The 19,636-nt window shown below is 50.4% G+C and overlaps 8 protein-coding genes across 8 annotated transcripts, besides 1 other annotated feature; 3 read left to right on the top strand and 5 right to left on the bottom strand.

Annotated features, from left to right (window-relative positions):
• Positions 1-19,636: part of a sequence feature (contig 1.28 1..98898(1)) that runs on past both edges of the window.
• On the bottom strand, positions 34-1,898 carry gpi16 (GPI-anchor transamidase subunit GPI16; the record flags this gene model as incomplete). The annotated part of the gene is made up of 3 exons (XM_654287.1): positions 34-1,034; positions 1,100-1,494; positions 1,546-1,898. The coding sequence occupies 3 exons, from the start codon at positions 1,896-1,898 to the stop codon at positions 34-36; spliced, it is 1,749 nt and encodes a 582-aa protein (XP_659379.1).
• On the top strand, positions 3,620-4,863 carry ANIA_01776 (LUC7 domain-containing protein; the record flags this gene model as incomplete). The annotated part of the gene is made up of 4 exons (XM_654288.1): positions 3,620-3,662; positions 3,725-4,059; positions 4,131-4,549; positions 4,749-4,863. The coding sequence occupies 4 exons, from the start codon at positions 3,620-3,622 to the stop codon at positions 4,861-4,863; spliced, it is 912 nt and encodes a 303-aa protein (XP_659380.1).
• ANIA_01777 (putative PHD finger domain protein) lies at positions 5,202-8,039 on the bottom strand (the record flags this gene model as incomplete). Its single annotated transcript, XM_654289.1, has 3 exons — positions 5,202-7,193; positions 7,248-7,918; positions 8,033-8,039. 3 exons carry the CDS (start codon positions 8,037-8,039, stop codon positions 5,202-5,204), a joined length of 2,670 nt encoding a protein of 889 aa, XP_659381.1.
• Positions 8,757-10,105, bottom strand: ANIA_01778 (3-methyl-2-oxobutanoate hydroxymethyltransferase pantoB; the record flags this gene model as incomplete). The annotated part of the gene is made up of 2 exons (XM_654290.2): positions 9,440-10,105; positions 8,757-9,380 (listed from the first exon to the last, which is right to left on the bottom strand). Exons 1-2 carry the CDS (start codon positions 9,863-9,865, stop codon positions 8,757-8,759), a joined length of 1,050 nt encoding a protein of 349 aa, XP_659382.1. The 5' UTR covers positions 9,866-10,105.
• Positions 10,347-13,642, bottom strand: ANIA_01779 (protein serine/threonine kinase activating protein nimO). Its single transcript, XM_050612862.1, has 3 exons — positions 12,889-13,642; positions 11,468-12,784; positions 10,347-11,416 (listed from the first exon to the last, which is right to left on the bottom strand). The coding sequence occupies exons 1-3, from the start codon at positions 13,396-13,398 to the stop codon at positions 11,300-11,302; spliced, it is 1,944 nt and encodes a 647-aa protein (XP_050468730.1). The 5' UTR covers positions 13,399-13,642; the 3' UTR covers positions 10,347-11,299.
• ANIA_01780 (aminopeptidase) lies at positions 14,041-16,059 on the bottom strand (the record flags this gene model as incomplete). The annotated part of the gene is made up of 11 exons (XM_654292.1): positions 14,041-14,094; positions 14,138-14,264; positions 14,312-14,430; positions 14,483-14,704; positions 14,752-14,785; positions 14,834-14,877; positions 14,925-15,317; positions 15,374-15,501; positions 15,552-15,584; positions 15,632-15,796; positions 15,858-16,059. The coding sequence occupies 11 exons, from the start codon at positions 16,057-16,059 to the stop codon at positions 14,041-14,043; spliced, it is 1,521 nt and encodes a 506-aa protein (XP_659384.1).
• Positions 16,579-17,430, top strand: ANIA_01781 (pyridoxamine 5'-phosphate oxidase family protein; the record flags this gene model as incomplete). The annotated part of the gene is made up of 2 exons (XM_654293.1): positions 16,579-16,642; positions 16,694-17,430. The coding sequence occupies 2 exons, from the start codon at positions 16,579-16,581 to the stop codon at positions 17,428-17,430; spliced, it is 801 nt and encodes a 266-aa protein (XP_659385.1).
• ANIA_01782 (SIR2 family NAD-dependent protein deacylase) lies at positions 17,999-19,020 on the top strand (the record flags this gene model as incomplete). Its single annotated transcript, XM_654294.1, has 2 exons — positions 17,999-18,314; positions 18,374-19,020. The coding sequence occupies 2 exons, from the start codon at positions 17,999-18,001 to the stop codon at positions 19,018-19,020; spliced, it is 963 nt and encodes a 320-aa protein (XP_659386.1).

The following is a 19,636-nucleotide window of genomic DNA, read 5'->3' on the forward strand; positions in this document are numbered from 1 at the left end:
TAATGAGACTGGTAATCAGAATATGAGCATATACTATTCCACCTTGGCGCTCTTTCCACGTATCCGATCGCGTAGGGCAACAATCTTCCCACCCAGGCGGCCCTTGAATGTCTGCGCCCGAAGCGCGGCCGCTTCTTCGACAGTGACGAAGCGGCGCACGAGCAAATTGAAGATGCTGCCAAAGGCAAGCGCAATCACCGTGCTCGTAAGGATGATGACGTTGTATGGCATACTGAAATCGGGTGTCGGGAGGGGGAGGAGAAGACTCGTTGTACGGATATAGATAGGCTTTGAGGCGGCGATCTTAATAACGGCCGGGGCGACATTGAACCCTCGGTTTGCGTCGGGCGGGTACTCAGTATAGCGCAGGATAGCCTTCTCGAAATCGTAGGTAAGAGTCACGGTGGAAGCGGGTGGAACGGACAGGGCGAGTTCTAGTTGTGTCCCGCGCTCGCGGTCAACGCCAGGGCGGTAAAAGGTCTCTCTGATAAAATCGGTGGTCGGGGCTTGTCGACGAACGCCATCGGGGCCGGTGATGGTTGATTGAAGTGTGTGGATATAAGGTCGTAGGAACCAGGGAAGAGATTCAAAGTAGATGAAATCGACGGGCTTCTCACTCGAAGGGTTATCGAAGATAATGCGCATTCCCCCTCGCTCCTGCCCGTGTCCGACAATTGTCCGCTCAGCATGGAGAACGGGCTCTTCAAGCGGGACACTGCTAGTAATATTTATGGCAGCTTGCTCTGGGACATCCAAGTCGAAAGGCTCGGACGACGGTGGCGTATAGCAGCGAGTGAACTGATCATAAAATCTCGCATTCACCAACTCTGGCGAAGGACGCACTTCCTGTGTAGGCGGAACGCGGAGGCAAACAGTCTTCTCTTGCGTATCCATCAAGGGACATGAGCCACTAACAGTGCGCCCGAAGAGCTCCGATATGCTCCAGCTTTTCGCGGCTGTCGTCTCTAACGGATAGCAAGTGTCCCTTGCATGGTAAGACTTGGAAGTGTCACAGACAAGTTTGTCTGCAGGAACTGGTCGGGGAATTGGATTGCCTGTACTATTAGCCTTTTTCTGAAGAGCGAGCCGTGGGACTAACCTCTTGGACGCTTTGACCGCTCAATATCCATCACTATGTCTACAGTCTGATCGATTTGCATCAGACATTCTCCCGACGACGGACAGACGGGGCGCACATCGATCGCCATGCTTTGCCAAGCAGCATCAAACAGCTTATGTCCGTCAAGTAAGCTAGCCACCCCAGCCTTCCCTTTACAAGGCAGTAGCTTTAGGAACGGCGTTAAGTTCTCCGTGCAGACAACCTCGCCAGGAAGGGTTCCGTGGAGCAGGTGCAGGTTGTCCGAATCAACATGGTGACCGGTAGCCTCGAACGATGCAACAGGCCGCGTCGTTCTCGTTGAATCGATAAAGTTCAACGATGCACAGAAAAGCCCTGACAACGATTGTGTCAATGTAATCCACTTCGAGAAAGCTCTAGAGACAACGTCAGTACCAAACTACTGTAAGGGAGGTTTAACCACATACATCTCATCATCAGCCGCCTCAATCCACGCCCATAGTTCGACGCCGGTGCCTCCTTCCTTTGCTCCGTCCCAAGGACGCGAGCCCCAGCTTTCAGAATCCCATCGCCCAGTGGTAAACCGGAGGTGGAGTTCACGGGTGTTTGCGTGCTGTAAAATCTGACCAAGCGCGCGAGGGAAATATCGGAAATGCTGCTGCTGGAATGACGTCTGTGTCGCGTTGCTTCTGAAATTGAACGAGGCGAGTAAGGACGAGGGCGGAAGCGGTTGTAGGAGGAGGTTTTCGTGATAGTTCGATGCCGCGGAGCCAACGGACAACGCGGCGATAGCGAGCGCAAGGATATAGATGATAGTCATCACGTCATGCTTGTCGTATCAAGGCTTTTCGAAGCTCGATTGTCTTTCGGTCAGGGGCTAGAAGCCATGTAAAAGGTCGACTTCGGCTGCGTGAAGCGCGGGCCTTTGCCGAGGCGATTAGGCGGAATTGATAGCACGTTGCGCTTCGGTCGCAAGCCAGAAATCAATTCAGAGTCTGTCCAGAGGCAAGCGTTTGGCAGGGTAGAGTTCTAAATATCGCACTGGCCGAGAGAGGACACCAGGCAAGGTCCTGAAGGTTCTCCGTAACGCGGAGCTAAGATAGATATCCCCGCTAAGCCATATTGGGCGTAGCGTCTATAGTCCAAGCACTGGATGATATTGATTGCGCCGTCAGAACGAGACGTTTAGTACTTCTAGCCTAGACGTAGTAAAGCAATCTATTCCAGATCGCAGTTCAATGTTTGCCCCTCTGGTTTGACAAACATTCCGGTAGCCTAGCGCCTAGCCCAAGCCAATACTCGATGGACCAGGACCCAAAATATAAACCTCCAAAGCCAGAACGGTACCTAGGTCAATTGAAGTAAGCCTTGTTTAGAGATTTCAAGATACTAAATGGATATTCTGTGTGCCCTGAGAAAATGCACAGCCCGGAAGAGCCCATGCGCCATGAACTCAGACGAATAACGCCTCGGTTCCACGTGCCTTTCATGGCTAAACCACAAAAGAGCCAGTGCTCCAGCCTCGAATGCTGCTCCGGATCCGCACCATCAAACCTGGCCAGCGCCAGCACCTGGGCTGTACATATACGTAAGTAGTCTAGATTGTATTGTGTCCCTGCAGAGAAGCCCAGCGTAAGATACCAGGAAGTTGTCGCTTCCAATTCGTTTGTCACAGGCGCCAGTAATCACTAGCCAGCACTATCAACAACCTGGCCTTGGCCGTTGCAGGAGGAAGATCGAATGACGGGCGGAATGACCTTTGCGTCTTTGAGGAGAACATACAGGCGGCGTGAGATCTCTTCCTTTCCGGAGCGAAGACTAGAGGCCTTCTTGGGCGTATGAACTTGATGCAGCTAGTCCCAATCTTCCTGCGAGAAGTAGTTTCCATATAATGGATCGAGACAGAGTTCTAACAGTGGAGCGCCGACTGTCTAGATATGCCCCGGTCCTCAGTTGTTCCGAAGTCCAAATGTTGTATGTTTTTAGATCACCAGCCAACATTTTGTTCAGATCCAAGTGTGCTGCTGCTGCTTAAGTCTCTGACTAGAACCTGGGGCGCCATAGAGTTCAGTGTACGCGGTACTTGTCTTTAGGCAAAAGACAGGCCGGTTTCTGGTGCTTTTCAGAACAGTCATGTGAACCTGCAGGTAACTTGTTGACCGCTGGAACAGATTTGTGGGATAAGTTAGAAAGAGGAGAAACTATACCCGTATCCGCGTAGCTGGCTTGATTAATCTGCGGACATATAGCTGAAATGATACTGTTTTGGAAAAGCAAACAGCTGCAAGATAACTCCACAGAATAGTCTTAGTCGTGGTTGAACAACAATATCTCTACGGAAAACAGTTGTCGGCAATAAAGAGGGAAGAAGGTTGTCTGGACAGTCGAGCGGGTGCTTACACGATTACCTAAAGGGCGTAAGCGCCATCCGCAATTAGCGCCAATCTCCAATTTCGCCGCCGTTTAAGTCAACCATCCAGCACCACCTACTATCACACCCTTCAATCTCGAGCTTGCCACGTCCTCGCTCCTCACAGTAAAATGGCGGCCGAACAGAGAAAGCTGCTCGAGCAGCTGATGGGAGGTAAATACTCGATTCGCTATTCACAACACTAAAACCCAGGTTAACAAACTTCTTCATCGCAGCCGACCAGCTCATCGGAATCCCTGGCGCGCCCTCGCGCAACGCCCAGCTCTCCATCACCGACCCTAAAGTTTGCCGCTCGTACCTCGTCGGAACCTGTCCGCACGATCTATTCACAAACACAAAGCAGGATCTTGGCCCCTGTCCGAAGGTGCACAGTGAAGGACTGAAGACGGAATACGAGACAGCTTCCGCGGCGGACAAGGCGAAATGGGGGTTCGAATATGACTATATGCGCGATATGCAGAAGTATATTGATGACTGTGACCGACGAATTGAGTCTGCCCAGCGACGGCTGGAGAAGACGCCGGATGAGATCCGGCAGACGAATAATCTGGTACGGGCCACGGAACGCACGCCTTGAACTGTGTTAGGGACTGAAATATGCTAATGCTTTAACTACAATAGCTCAAACAAATATCTGACCTTACGCAAACCATTAACACCGGCCTTCTCGAGGTCTCGGTCCTTGGCGAAACCGGCTCCGTCGCGCAAGCTCTCAATGAATTACACAAGATTCGCACCGCAAAGCATCAGAAGGAAACATGTGAACGCGAACTCAAGAACTTGCAAGATACATCCGGCCCATCAGGTCACCAGAAACTCCAAGTATGCGATGTCTGCGGCGCGTACCTGAGTCGTCTTGACAACGACCGTCGTCTGGCGGATCACTTCTTCGGAAAAATGCACATGGGTTATTCTGATATGCGCAAGGGATGGAAGAAGCTACATGAGGAGCTTAAGGGTCGACCGCCGCCCATGAGACACCATGATGAGGACGATGGTGGTGGTTGGGGCGGTCGGTCTGGCGGTGGAAGGGGCCCGAGGTATGGTGGTGGCGGGTATAAGAAGAGGGGTGGACGGTGGTGATTGTTTCGTATTAATGTCTCTATACTGTGGATCTTATGGTCACTTTACTCTGTATGTACTGATCTGGGTTTGCATAGCGCAGGCGTTCTGTTTCTATTATGCCTAGGATTTAGGGAACAAAATACGTGGTAATAGAACCTATGCGACATTTACTAGCTACTTACTGCATAAGACGAAATCTCCCTCAGTTCAACGTATTAGCTACTTGCTAGGTGGAGGATATGTCTTGCAGGCGGTAACCAACCATGTATATGAATGGCTTTCAACCTAGGTGTCGAACAACATCCAAGAGGAAAAAAAAAAAAAATTCATAAACTATACCAAGTAGAAATAGATCCCATATGATTAATAGAAACTCAACCTTAATCCATTTTCGACCCTCAAAAAAACGATTTGAAGCACTTGTGTCCATCCTGTTCATGGATCCGTCCATTAAGTCATGAATAAAAAAAAAACACGAAACACCGAGGCGCATGAATACTGCGAACGACAGCCGGCGAATGAGAAAAAAATAGAGAAACGAATAGAACAGGATATAGAACCTCAGCGGAAGAGGATATAACGAAACAACGAACGTATTGTACAGCATATCCTTCCCTGCAGATTTCGCTACTGCGCCGGCTGCTGCTGCTGTGGCGGCGGATGACCGTTCCCACTCCCAGTTCCACTCCCATTTGTTCTGGTCGTTGATTCTCCAAGTAATTCATCCATTAAGGTAGTATAATCAGCCGCTGCCTGGGGACGCCGGACAAGAATGTCGCGAACGACGTTCAGCTGTGTCACAGTGATGGTTGGCGCCTTCTGGAGGAGCTCCTGGATCGCGGGGGTATTTGCATGGCCTCCTAAGACCTGAATGGCGGCCGGGAGACCGGTAGGCTCTGTTGGCAGCTGAGGTTGTAATGATGAGTTGTACTGCGTGGCTTTTGGAGGTGGTTGTTGATGCTGGATCTGCGGCTGTGGTTGTGGCTGGGAATATGGAGCCGTTGCGTGGGATGCACCGGGGAATGCGGGTGATGGTGTTTGAGGGTATTGCAATAAATGCCGAGGGCCGGGAGTTGCGAAGGGTTGCTGGGGTGTGCCGGAGGTGACTGTTAACGGACTTGCTGAAGCCGCAGGTTCCATGCTTGCGTGCAGCGATGGGGGTTGCACGGATGGTGGGTTCGACTCGCCTGTCTTCACGGCGAATACGACAAGGAAAAGGCGTTCTGGGGTTGGATCCTCGAGTGCGTTGTTCTCTAGCAGCTCGATAAACTCGGGCTTCTTCGTTGAACCGGCCTCGATGGGGATGAGGTAGGTATCCCTGACTGCTTCTAGAGGATGCTTGCCCATAACGCCGTATCGCTCACGGCCCTGGAAGTAGTCAAACAGTTTGTCAAAATTAGACTTGTCCTTGGAGGAGTCAGGACTGCTTATGGCGACGACCGAGACATCTGTTGATTGACTGAACCGCAAGCCACATAGGTACTCTCCGGCGGATTGAATTTTGATTCTCCCATCGATCAGCAGTGTAGATGGTATGAGGTCGTTCCAAGGAATTCTTCCACTCAAGTCTGCTCCCGCGACATGCTTCGCAAACGACGAGAACTCTGCGACGGGGTTCATGACGACTCGGCCATGCCAGACAGCTCCCTCATCGTGGTGGTCCTTCGGTGAATATGGTGGAGACTCGGGTTCGTCGTCGTCTTTCAACAACTGATCAATCTCTGCATCGGCCTGGACGTTGCCAGTGGGTATTGGCTGGCTAATGTGTGTGGCCACCTCCGGGAAGACTTGGTCCTGACCGGCGCCAGGAGAATGGCTCCGGGTCGGGAAATGTTCGTCATGAGGCGTGGGTTCAGCTGGTGTAGCGTCTGTCTTGACCTTATGGCCGTCAGTCTCTGGCTGCTTAGCACTTGGACTAGTTGGACTCTGCGCCGCCGGACTCCCATCCGTCTCGGTAACGCGACGAGGAATGTTTGAGAAGACAGGCTCAGTAGAAACATTAGTCTGATCATCCTCAACGAGTTCTTCTCCCTTATGGGTTCGCCTAATCCGGGGCCCTTGTTCCTGAATGATCATGTGCTGTCTTTCAGCCTCTCGCTTGATCTCAGCATCTTTCTGTTGTAGCTCCTCGCTTGCCATCTCTTGGGAGCTCATTCTAGAGAGGGCATCAGGAGTTAAACTACCTACGAGCAGACGATCCCGTAGAGAAGGGTTCTTCTTTACGTTGAACAAAATCGCCCGCAGTTGTATCTTATAAGCTTCTGAGGTAGCCTCTCCACCTCCCCCCATTAGATTTTGATACAAAGCCTCCTCGACTGAGATGCCAAGTTGCTGACCAACTTCCTCCCCCGTCTTGCCTTCAGACATTTTGAAAGACCCTCCCGCCAGGGCACTGGAGATCTGGTCCACAAACACTTTAGTTAGCGCGCTAGCAGCATTCCTCCTAGCCGGATTGGTGATATCTTCAAGAGTCTTCAGTCGTTCAGTCTTCGTAGTGTCCGCGGCCGGCGTTTGATTAGTATCCTGGCCAACTGGCTCTTTATCCTCTGGCGACTGGTTGACGTGAGGTGCCGGGCTTGCAGCAGGCGGCGAAATCTTTGCCTGTTTCGTCTTGGGGCCCTTGATGTGAGTTAGAGTTTCAGTCTAGCGTTGATGGGGAATGTAACTACTTACCGACTCCGGCGTCGATACCTCCTGTTCACTCAGCTTTCGCTTCTGAGAACTGGATGGTGGCTTCTCAGGCGAATGACTATTTTTCTCGGGAGCTGGGGTAGCGATCACAGGCGCTGGTGGTTCAGCGGCAGGAGTACCTGACGCTCGGGGTGCCGGTGTACGAGAAGGTGTGCTCTTCTCAGGCTTCGGCTCCTTCGGCTCGCTTGGTCTGCCTCTCTTGCCTCCTCTCCTTCCCTTCTTGCGTCGTGCCTGTTTCAACTCTTCAGCTTCTTTTCTTCTTCGTTCCGCTACCTCTAACCATGGCTTCTCGCCTCTTGCTATCTTGTCCATGAGCACCGGATGGTCTTCGGGCTTGCACTGCTCGCAGAAGTACTGATCGGGCACTTCGCCCTTCGCGAATGTCAAACCCATGCAATCATTATGTTGCCATGCTGAACACTGATCGCAGCAAATCATATCTCGCTCGATGTCTTCCTCTTCCTCATATTCGCCGCAGATGCACCGGATAATCTCTTCCTCCTCGCTAGGCGCGGGGGTAGGCTCTGCGGAGGGTTTCGGGGGTTTATCTCTGGGCTGCGCTTTAGCTTTCGTTTTCTTTGTTGGCGTTTCGTTGACCATGTCGAGGCTCTTGTGCTGGCCCTTGGTCGAGCGACCGGAGCGACGCGGTTCATCTGGCGCTGGAGTTAGCTCACTAATCCACGTGAGGGGTATAGCTGGAGTTCTAGTCGCCTAAACAAGGACAATGTGGTTGGCGCAAGACATCCAGCGTATAGTACTGAGCTTACCAGCCATGGCGATCGATTGTAGCGATTGAAAGGTTCAGATTTCTACGGCGCGGTTGTAGGTAACAGGTGTGCCTCTGGAGACAGTTGCGCGCGCGCCACCCAGATCTGTTCTACGACAACAAGGCAATAAAGCTCTTAGATCTGGCGATGTGAGACACAACTATAGCACATACTCAATATCAACACTAGTGCGCGAGGTAGCTTCCTTATTGCTGGAGCAGTGATGCGTGAAGAAGTGTTGGATGAGAATAGGCACGCGAGGATTAACATGCGTGGTTAGGTAGTCAGTCACATGATATGTCACGTGTTGATACATTCTAAATTACATAATCTTATGATCCATACCACCTAGCACCACTGGGACTTTTGTAATATTAATTGTAATGATAACGTGCTTTGGGTCTTCGAAATATTTCCACGAGGCAGCGCTTCTCAGCCTGTTGTTACTCGCTAACTACTTGATGCATTTTTGATGTTAATGGAGTTCTTGTTTTCAAAGTTCCAAAGAGTTGGCGGCGGGATCGGGTACACGTTAAGCACGAGCTCAGCATCACAAATCAAATTCATATATACTACAGCTTATAAATATTTGTGCAATGGTTCGTAAACCGCGTTTAGAAGCAATTTGTACAAAGGTTATAGTAGGTACCACACCCTGAAATGCCACTGCCAAAGTAGTTGATGAAGGAAGCGGAGCAAAACATAAGACGCAACTATTCCATAATCATTTCTCTTCAGGTAATTCATCAACAGCCTTCTGGAATTCAACCAGTTCCTCTTTCGGTATAGGGTATGTGTGCTGCTCTGCGGGATACGCTCGGCTCTTAACCTCCTCACGATACTGTTGGATGCCTTGGAGTGCCTCGTTCCAGACGTTGGCATACTGCTTAACAAATTTGGGTAAGAAGCGACCAGGCGGGAAGTTCCCGGTCATGTCAATCTGGACGAGTACTTGTCCAGAGCAACCGTTCCCGGCACCAATACCAATGGTAGGAACACTGAGCTTTTGTGTGACAATACTTGCGATCTCTGGCGGTACGGCCTCGATAACTATCATGAACGCACCTGCTTCTTGTACCGCAAGTGCGTCCTTTAACAGTTTCAGTGCGTCCGTCGTTGACTTTCCTTGAACTCGAAACCCTCCAAGCGCGTTTTGACGCTGAGGCGTGAGACCGATATGTCCAACAACGGGAATACCAGCAGTTGTGATGCGCTTGATGGCTGGAGCCATCTCCTCCCCACCTTCAAGCTTAACCCCCTGCACCCGACCCTCTTTCACGATTCGAATAGCCGACTGAAGAGCTTGTTCTGGCGACACCTCGTACGAACCCATAGGTAAATCTGAAACCTGCATAACGATTGTTAGGATCGTGGGCACAAACAAAGTCTTCATCAGGCTTGACAAACTGTAAAGGCGCTCTGAGCAGCTCGGGCAACACTGCGACAGTGCACTAACATGTCATCTAGAGTCACTTCGCTCGTATCCTGCATGCCCAGAGCGACCATTGCCAAGCTATCACCCACGAGAATCATGTCCATTCCGGCTGCGTCGGCGACATGCGCGCTCGGAAAATCGTGCGCAGTCAACATTGTAATAGGCTCGCCCTTCTTGTATAAATTTCGTAAGGTCTGCATGGTAACTTTCTTTCTGGGATTGGCTTGGGCTGCTCCCAACGGCGAGTGGGAGCTATGACGGATGGCGCATGGTGAGGGTACACGAGTGGCGACGTTGGTGCTGTGCAGGACAGGGAGTATAGACGAGGTAGGAAGAGCCGGATTAGCAGGACGATGCAGGTATATGGCCCGCTTTGTCGCTATTCTTAAGAAAGTCATCTTTTGGCAAGATTAGACTGGGTGTTGTTGGATATCACAGATGAAGGAGCCGGACCAGCCGAGGCGCTCCAGCTTTGGGAATGGCGTCACTGGCGAAGGTATGTATACTTGTGAAGTAGGCGAGCCTATACACAACAAGTAGGTAGTACAACTGAGAATGAGTCAAGCGAAACAAGATCTGACTCCATGTCAACAAGCATTGGTGTCTATATAATGAGCCCGCGTGCTGGTAATTGCAGCGTAGGCAAGAGCATCTGAAAGAAAATCGAGTGGGGGTCCTTGCTCTTGTGGTCATTCTGCCTCCTCTTCTCCGCGTAAGCTTGATCATTGGCTGACTCTACTTACCGCTCTCGTGGCTGTCCCGCCGGACCCCACTTGTTCCGGCCCGAGAATCTAGGCCGAGGCTCTTCCTTCTCCGCCTTTTATTGACAGTTCATTTTAGTAAATACTAACCCAGTTCAACACTGGCCAGGCACGAATTAAATAGAGTAGTCTTAGATTCCCCTCAAACCGCTATCTGATTGTAGTCCAACAAGCTTACTCCCTAAGCACATGCTGCACAACCCATCGCCCAGTCACTCGACCTGATCTCCCCACGCTATAGATAAGAGGGAATAAACAAGGCAAGTTAAATACTCTACCGAGAAGAAAAGATAGACACTTGAAAAAAAAGGGATCAGAGGTTCTTATATAAGACCCCAGAAGCAAAAATAAAGGCATCCCCCTCAAAGACAATAAAATACAACACCCGCCCGTACCGATCCAAGTAGTCGGCTTCATGCAACCCCGAGAAAAACATCCGCCCATGACCGAAAATAATAAGAGAATAAGAGAAAATGATTGAGTTAAGGTGTATGAGGACTGCAATTGTCCAATGGAGGATGGCAATGCAAGAGATGTGAAGAAGTAAGCGAGGTAGGGTCAGTTGGATTAAGGGCTGCTGGATCGATGCAGAGCATCCCACAAATGTTGGAAGTTCTGTGTCACCTCCCAATCCTCAGCCATTGCCCAACAGGTTCAGAGTCGCATCTTGATGGCTATGCCATATTCGAGTTGCGAACCCATCGGAGTTTTGAGCAAATGAGTCCGGAAAACGGAATTATAAAGCAAGAACAAAAATCCAAGAACACCTTGCTATGACACTGTTCCGTAGAACATGGAATATGGTAGAAATCGACCGCAATAAACGTGGAGGTAAATCAACGAAGAAAACACCGACAAGAGCAAATGCATATCAGCGAACGCAGGCCATCAAATGCAAAATCTATCAAAGCTCACGCTGCTCGCATCGACCATGCCGCTGGTGGCTGTAAACACGCAGAATCACGGCTAATCTTGACCGGGACCGGAAGGCAAAGGCAGGTCATGATTGGGCTGGCGTTGAGATGCACTGTATACATGGTAGCCATCATGCGATTCGAAGAGCCGGGTATACTAGACATAATCGTATTCATCCTTGAGCGGTCGTTCCAGCTGGAACAGTAATGAGTCTAGCTCGGCCCAATTGGCACTGTTCGCAGCAAATTTGCGGTGTTTTCTTGTCATTATATGCTGTATCCTACTCAGCTCCTTGCCTGCTTAGTCTAGAGACGGAAAACGTACCTCATCAAAGTCGTCGAACTTATCCCTACAGTTCTCACAGTATCCTGGCTTTGGGTCTCTTCGTCTTTCTTTCTTTCTTTGCTCTCCGCTCTTACGGAGAATCGTCCTGGATTTTGTCGAGTCTGTTGCTTCTGATTGTGTGGTCTCCTCTTCAATGTTGCCGAGCTTGTCAGGCCGACTTGATTTGCAACTGTTGGTCTTTTCTGTCCTCTCGGCCGTAGCCGTATCCAAAGCCCGGTAGGGCTGTGCGACGTTAGTCGAGTAGCCGACGTGACTCTTCTCAAGCACTTTGCGTTTCAACTCATGGACTTCTTTGCTGAGACCGGCCTTTGCGCCAGGCGCAGCAGCCGTCGAGGAGACCATTTGAGAACGAATGGCAGAGGTGATGTTTGAAGGTTGTACGCCTGAGGCGGCTGGTTCCCGGCCATGATAGAACGGGCCTTTGCGGTTAAGCTGTGGTGGAATAAAGCTCTCTGAGCTCTTTTTAGGAGACAAGGGAAGCCCTTGAGGAGCATCCGGAGTCTCTTGCCTGGTGCAATGCGGGGCGAGCTCATCTCCCTCGGCAGGACTCGTTTCTTTTTTGAGCGGCAAGTTTTCCTCGTTTCGAGGTTCCACCGCGGTGTGTTTAGATTGAGGCACTGCAGGTTTGATAAATTCTTTCTTCTCTTTCTCCTGACGAGCTCGTTGTCTTTCAATCTCTCGTTTAGAGGGCACATCCTCGATAAACGGGCACTTGCCGAGCGGAGCACTCCTGAACTGCGGCCACACGCCGTCTTGTCGTCTTGCAACTTTAGGATATTCTCGAACCATGACGGGTCGTGTCTTTTCATCCATGTCATGTACGTATATAAAAGGGCCCTTGAATGGTACCAAGTCTTTGAGCACAGATAGATGACTTCGGTCAGAGGGGCCGTTCAGTTCGTTCTGGAGAACTTGTGAGAGATCATCTTTTCCTCTGGACTTCGTCTGAGACCCGGCGGCATTATTCCGTGTAGAATGGCCACTCCCATTAGTAAGATCTATGTCGTTGATCGTGGCAATCATGCGCTGCAGCTTCTCTACGGCCCAGATCTTCATACCCATTTCCCGAGCTCGATGCAGGACATCTTGGCTTTGTTCACGCTTAGGACAAACGGCTAAGTGTAAATGCATTTCCAATTCAGCAGGATTGACTGTTTGCAGCATAGCACCATCCCCAGCAGACTCATTTGGTGTATCCTGGGTGTGCCCCGTTTGTGCTCGCCTGTCTATCTCGGGGGGTATTGGTCGGGATGTAACAACATGGGTTACTAGACGGGAGAAGAACTTTTCTTCACGCTATACATATGATCAGTACAGAGTCAAATACACAGTCCAGAAAATCGAGGGGATTCGGCCAAGACCAGAACAAGGAGTGATGAGATAAGGAAATTTTGACGTACCGCTCCCAAAGCAATGACCTGTCGTGAGCATTTGCTGCGAACATCAATTGGAACGGCGTCAAAGTAGAACACAAAGTGGGGAAAAGCCTTCCGATAGTGCCTCTGCCACTGCCTGATCGAGATATTTTCTGCGGGCGGCTTCTCCTGCTTTGTGGCCTTTTGAGGCTGCCGTTCCTTGTCCCTAGCAGCCACCAGCTTCTTCTCAAATGCACTCGGCTGAGCATTGTTCGTCTTGCGGGTAAACAATTTTGGATCCGTGCCTTGTAGGGCGGCGAACTTGGTCTGGCTCATAGGCTGGTTCTCCGCGCCGGCCCCGTCCACAACCTGTTTCTTCGGAGGAGGCTGGCCGTAAGGGATGTCAATCTGTGCACTGGTCGTCCGGGGACGTTTGGCAGGCACGAGGCCTACTCTGTGAGGGGAATTGGTTGCATTCGGCACGTTTGCAAGCGGACGGCGGGTCGACATGTTCACGGAGGTTTCGCGCGATGGGGGTATGAATACTGCTGCCATAAGGTAACAATACACACAGGCACCTTAAGGAAGAAGGAGCTGAGCGCGAGCTCGTCAACGAGGGGACACCGAGCACGCGACTAGGCGACACGTCTCGAAGAGCTGGGAAACTGTCGCTCAGAGAAAGGCCATTGTAGACGCTGAGAGAAAAGCTTGACTTAGAGAACGTCGGTGAAGGAGGCAGAGCCTCAAGAAGTAGTCAAGCAACGAACTGCCAGAACAGGTGCAGGAGGCGAGAAGTGGGTTGACAGAGGAGTGATGATGAATGACTGCAGTGCAAGATTGAGGAGGCCGGGCGGAAGTGCACCAAAGGCTAAGCGTGTCAGGCAAAGGCTGGTGGAGCCCGTTCGTTTGTTTTGCTGCGGGATGTGCACCAGACAACCACCGCGTCCATTCCTTCAACACGCGATTCTTCTCACCAGCCTTGTTGTATTTTTGCAAGGGTGGGTGGTCCGATGCTGCTGCTTAGTCTCGTTTTCTGCGTCAGTTTGAGAATCTACGAGGGAGCAACCTATCTCCTGTTTACTGACTTGAGGCAATATTACTAGCTCAACCCAAAAAAGATCAACATCCAACGCTCGTCGTCGTATAGTACAAGTATACAATGGGTATCTATCTAACGCTTCTCTGTCATTTTCTACTCTAATCGCGGAGTGCCTCAATATCGTCCACCTGGGAGTTGCACCATGTTAGCACCTTCAGAGCGATTTAAGTACACGGTTGTCATCAGAGAACTTACCTCTTTCACTGCTTCCGTAGTCAATACAATAGGATTGTCGTCGCCGACACAAACGCTATCCTCAATTCGAATTCCGACGCCTCGGAATTTGGCCGGCCATCGGTCATCGTCCGGAACATAGATGCCCCTGGTATTGGTAAGTATGGATATCAAAGGTACAGTATGGATACTCACGGCTCAATCGTGATACATTGACCGGCCTTAAGGTCATAGCCCCTAGAATACCCGGCACAGTCGTGGACATCTAATCCGATGTAGTGGCCCAAGTGGTGTGGAAAAAGAGTCCTCAATGCCTGGTTGCGGTCAGCGCCGACGGTCAAGCCACATTACGTACGGTTGACATACATCTCCCGAGAGATCAAAGCCCAGCTGTGTCAATTGATCTTTCAATCCATTTTCAGCGATACCATGTAAGCGGTCAAGCGAGAGGCCAGCGCTCTCCCTGCAAAGGGAGACGCAGCTGCGATGCACGTTCAACACCGCATTATAGAGGTCGCGCTGCGGATCCGAGAACTTGCCGTTTACTGGCCAAGTCCGGGTAATGTCTGAAATATAAGTGCCCAATTCCTGCAGCAATTAGCAAAATCCAAGTTTTTGAACCCAAGGAGACATACACCGCCTCCGTCAACAAGGACCATATCTCCGTCCCTTCGATGAGTTAGCAGGCACCCTAACAATGACGCTCATTACTCTTACTTGAAAATGTCATCATTCTTCGTATAGTGAATACTTAGAGCATTCTATCTTTGTTAGTAAATCATCTTCCCTTTTCGGGGAATAAACCTACCGAGCCAGCGGCAACAACGGGAACGAAAGCACTGCCATCACAGCCATTGAGCTTGAAGTTATATTCCAGAAAGGATGATAGGTCCTTTTCTCCTGTGAACGAGTGCCTCATGGCCTCGGTGAATGCCCGCCCAGATGCCTGGCCGACTCGCCGCAGCTGTACAACCTCCTCTTCACTTTTGAACGCTCTCATTTCATTGAGGATGGGCCGCAGCGGTTTAACCTTGCTGTGATCAACCAGCTTCTTGAGTTTCTCCGATGTGCCGGTAGGGCCGTATAGAAAGCGGTGCAATGACGATCGTCCGGGATTGAAGGCTGGGATATCCGTGTAGATTTCCGTCGCGTCGGCGAGAACTTTAGGGAGGATATCGCTGATACGTTCAATATCGCCCGACTACAAATCACGGTTAGTATCATGACTATAACTTTATGATGGATAGTCTACCTCACCTCATCGGCATTGAAGACATCCATTGCGGCCTGCGTTCCCGAGCGGGCCCCATCCCATAATTCAGCCTTTGCATCTTTCTCCCGACAATAGAGGTGAAAGAGATGGTTGTCACCCGAGCCATCATTTACTGTATCCTATCAGCTATTTGCCGCCACGCAGCCTCTCTAGAATACATACTAATAATGGCCAGTGCATCCGGCTCGTTGAAACCTGAGCCATTAGCAAAACATCCCGCTTATGTTCGCAGCAATGCTAACCGGTGAGGTAGAAGAAGTTGGAGTCCTGGCGAAATACGTTAAAGATTCCCGAAGCTCGATAGGTCACCTCCGCGGCCGCCAGGACAGCGATGGCATGTTTAGGGAGTTTGTTTGCGAGTCGGGAACGGCGATGGGCATACTCGAGCGCGGTGATTCCAGGCGTTACTATTCAATCTCAATTATCATCCCAGATGCAAGAGAGCCCAGAAGGGATAAAAGCACATACACTCTCCAGGGTCCAGCAAATGCGGGTGTGTCTCGTGCAGCGGTTGTCCGAACTTAAGCTCTGCGGCCGAGATGGAAGCGTATCCGCGGCGTACAAATTGAGTTTGAACCCTCGGTTGACTCAACCTTGAGAGCGCTCTCAGCGAAGAAGGGTGGCGAAGATAGCGAGGCCATTGGCGCACAAGCGATCTGCATGCCACCATGGTGGTCATTTTAGTACGCTTCGGATTGTTGTTATCGGACAAGATGTCAGAATTGGTTATCGCAGCCTGCGGCAGCCGTCTCTGGCTGACCGCCTTCGAAAGCGTGCCTCAGCAAGTAACAGTATTGATGACCTTCGGCGCCGTTAGCCAATCGTCGGCACCTTGTCACAATCATCTCTCCAACAAAAGTCACAAAACCCAATCATGATCTACCAAAGCACCTAGACAAGTGCCTTCGGATGGACTTTCACCCGGTGCAATAGCTGAGCTCGTCGCTTCCAGAGACCTATAGGATCCTTTCTTCAGGCCCGAAGATGTCAGATAGGTAACCGCATACAGTAGCTTCTAACATGAGGTTGCTCGCCAGCGGGAGTATAACGCACGCCATATCAATGGAAATATGTGACTCATTGGAATCCTTCCTTCATCTCAATGTTGAATCCCAGTTATATAAGTAACTCCCCTCAATTCCCAAGGCTGCCAGTCAGAAACCTAAAGAATCATAATTTTTCTCAAACGATGGGCAAGACGCTGGTCTATCCCAAGCGGGACTCGAACACAGTCAACCGCTACAAGCACAGAGGTGAGATCAGCATATCCAGATATAACCAGTTCGATCTCTAACAGTTCTTAGCAACCTATGATCTCGGCGCAATCCACTCCATCATAAACTCTAGCCAGGTCCTCCATGTCTCCTTCAATCCTGGGCCTTCTGACCCGTTTCCCGCCATTCTACCCATGATAGGGCAGATGGCATCATTCGACTATCCTTCCGCTAGTATCGATGAGCCTCTTGACTGCTATCTTCATGGCTATGTTAGCTCACGCATTATGAATTTGGCACGCGCCTCCGAGGATGAAGGACTGCCCGTTTGTGTCGCTGCAAGCAAAGTGGACGGATTAGTCTTATCGCTCACTCCGAACTCCCACAGCTACAACTACCGATCTGCCATCCTCCACGGCTACGCAAAGCTTGTGACGGATGAAGCTGAGAAACTGTGGGCAATGGAACTTATAACCAACTCTGTGCTTCCGGACCGTTGGAAGCACTCTCGTATCCCACCTGACAAGGCTGAAATGTCCTCGACTGTAATACTAAAGGTCCGAATCGTCGATGGCAGTGGCAAGATCCGTGATGGTGGTGTTTCCGATGAGAGGAAGGATACGGACAACACAGAAGTCACTGAGCGTGTCTGGACAGGCGTAGTTCCCGTTTACGAGACATTTGGTGAACCGATACCGAGTGTTTCTAATAAGGTGGAAGAGATTCCGGGATACATCACCTCGTATGTTGCTAAAACGAACGAGAAAAACCGTGATTATGCGACAACTGCGGTGGGCATTACTCTTCCGAAGGAGGAACAGCATTAAGAAATAAATGTAGGGATTTTACATGTCTTCACAAAACTTATAAGTACGCTCTAAATGTCAAGGCTTTCTGAAGCTAGTGCCTTTCTTGGTTTTCTTTTTACCTTCTGGCACGGGATCGTCCTCTACATGAAAATATATATAAAATTTTTTTTTTTTTGAATGGCCCCGAAATGGTAGAATACTAGCCACGCCGGCTGAACTATACCTAAGGTATTACGACGATAACCGATTAGTATTACAAGCACAGTTGACGTTATATAACCGCCATGATATACTTCGGAAGTGCATTTTGACACAAAAAGTGGAGGCGTTCTTGATCCTGTTAGACGACTCCGCAGTACCCAACCCCGCGTCATAGCAGGCCTTCTCACGCGTCTTAACATCCATCATAATTTCAACTTCTCATCTGTAACCTTAAACTCACTCCAGACCGAGCTCCAACCTCTTGAAGGCATCCAAGCAATCGTTGATATATAAAGATCCCGTCCTTCTAGCCAAACACTGATACCTCATCCCCCACCACCCCGCACTACTTCACCACCTCCTACTCACCCGTTTTCTGCTCACCATGGTCTCTAACGACATCAAATCCTTTCAAGAGTATCTCAAAGGGAGCAAACGGATAATGGCCTTGCTGGGAGCCGGTCTCTCCGCTTCCTCTGGCCTCCCCACATTCCGCGGCGCCGGCGGGCTCTGGCGCTCCTACGATGCAACAGAGCTAGCAACTCCGGAAGCCTTCGAGGCGAACCCGGACCTGGTTTGGCAATTTTACAGTTATAGGCGACATATGGCACTGAAGGCCAAACCAAATAAAGCGCATTACGCCCTTGCAGAGCTAGCAAGGAGAAAGAGAGAGTTCATCACGTTGAGTCAAAATGTTGATGGTATGGCTGCCTCAATACTCGAATATTGTGAGGTTGCTAATGGGCTTCTGTTGCATAAGGTTTGTCGCAACGAGCGAATCATCCCCCTGAACAACTTCACCTTCTGCATGGGAACCTGTTCACGGTCAAATGTACATCGTTCTACTGCAAATATGTCCGTGAGAACGACTTTACGGACCCGATTGTCCCCGCACTTGCGATACCGAAGAACATCCCTGAACCGCGACCGTTCACAGACGACAAATCCGGCGAGAAGGCGTCAGAGTCACTAGCCAGCGCTTTGAAACAACAACAAAAACCAGAGAACGAAGAAGAAGCGGAACTAGATATCTCCGACGCACGCATCCCGCTCAACCCCGTGAGCCGCGACGCTCTCCCACGCTGTCCAGAATGCAAAGAGGGTCTACTGCGACCAGGCGTTGTCTGGTTCGGCGAGTCCCTACCCGTACAAACGCTAGACCTTGTGGACAATTGGATGAATGAGGGAAAGATCGATCTGATGCTTGTCATTGGAACAAGCTCGAGGGTTTGGCCTGCGGCCGGGTATGCTGAGCAGGCGAGAGCCAAAGGGGCGAGGGTAGCTGTCGTTAATATGGACCCTAATGACATGGGTAAGGGAACGTTTACGTCAAAGGATTGGTTCTTCCAAGGAGATGCCGGAGTTATTGTGCCAGAAATCCTGAAAAGCGTCACTGGGGAAGTCTAGTAATGCTACCGTACTAAATGTTGGTAGGTTGGATTGAAAGACAGCAAAGTTAGGAATGGCGCGCACTACTTACCTGGAATGAGGATGATATGGAGGAACACCCGCATGCGGAAGGACCCGGGCGAACTGGGAACATGAGCTGGAGAGATAAATGCACCAGAAAGTATACAGCTTAGATCGTATGTGCTTATACTGGTGCATCTACGGCATAGCTTTAAGGGCTTTAACGTAGATGGTAAGTCCACAGACGACACACAGCGTTATCTGGAATACATCGTGGAGAGAAGAAGTGGGCAATTCCAGCTCCTCCACGACAGCTCTTCTTCTGCCGTCAAGCTTTGAGGATTCGCACTCAATTTTGAAGCATTGGCAGGTTTTCCTCTTTCTTTCTTTCTTTTTTTTTTTTCGACGAAACATATCAAGTCGGAGATAAGGCGCTGCTAACGCTGACAGTCAGCAATAGCGGCCTAGTGGTGATGTCAGCTCAGAACGAGGCTATAGTAGATATAGCGGAACTGACTGGTATACCATATGAGAACGCAATCAAACAATTCATTTCAGTCCCTCTTCACTAGGTACCAAGGTCGGCATTTTCCCTCACACCATACACAAGAGA

The sequence above is a fragment of the Aspergillus nidulans genome, chromosome VII (assembly GCF_000011425.1).
Source record: "Aspergillus nidulans FGSC A4 chromosome VII".
Taxonomy (NCBI): Eukaryota; Fungi; Ascomycota; class Eurotiomycetes; order Eurotiales; family Aspergillaceae; genus Aspergillus; species Aspergillus nidulans.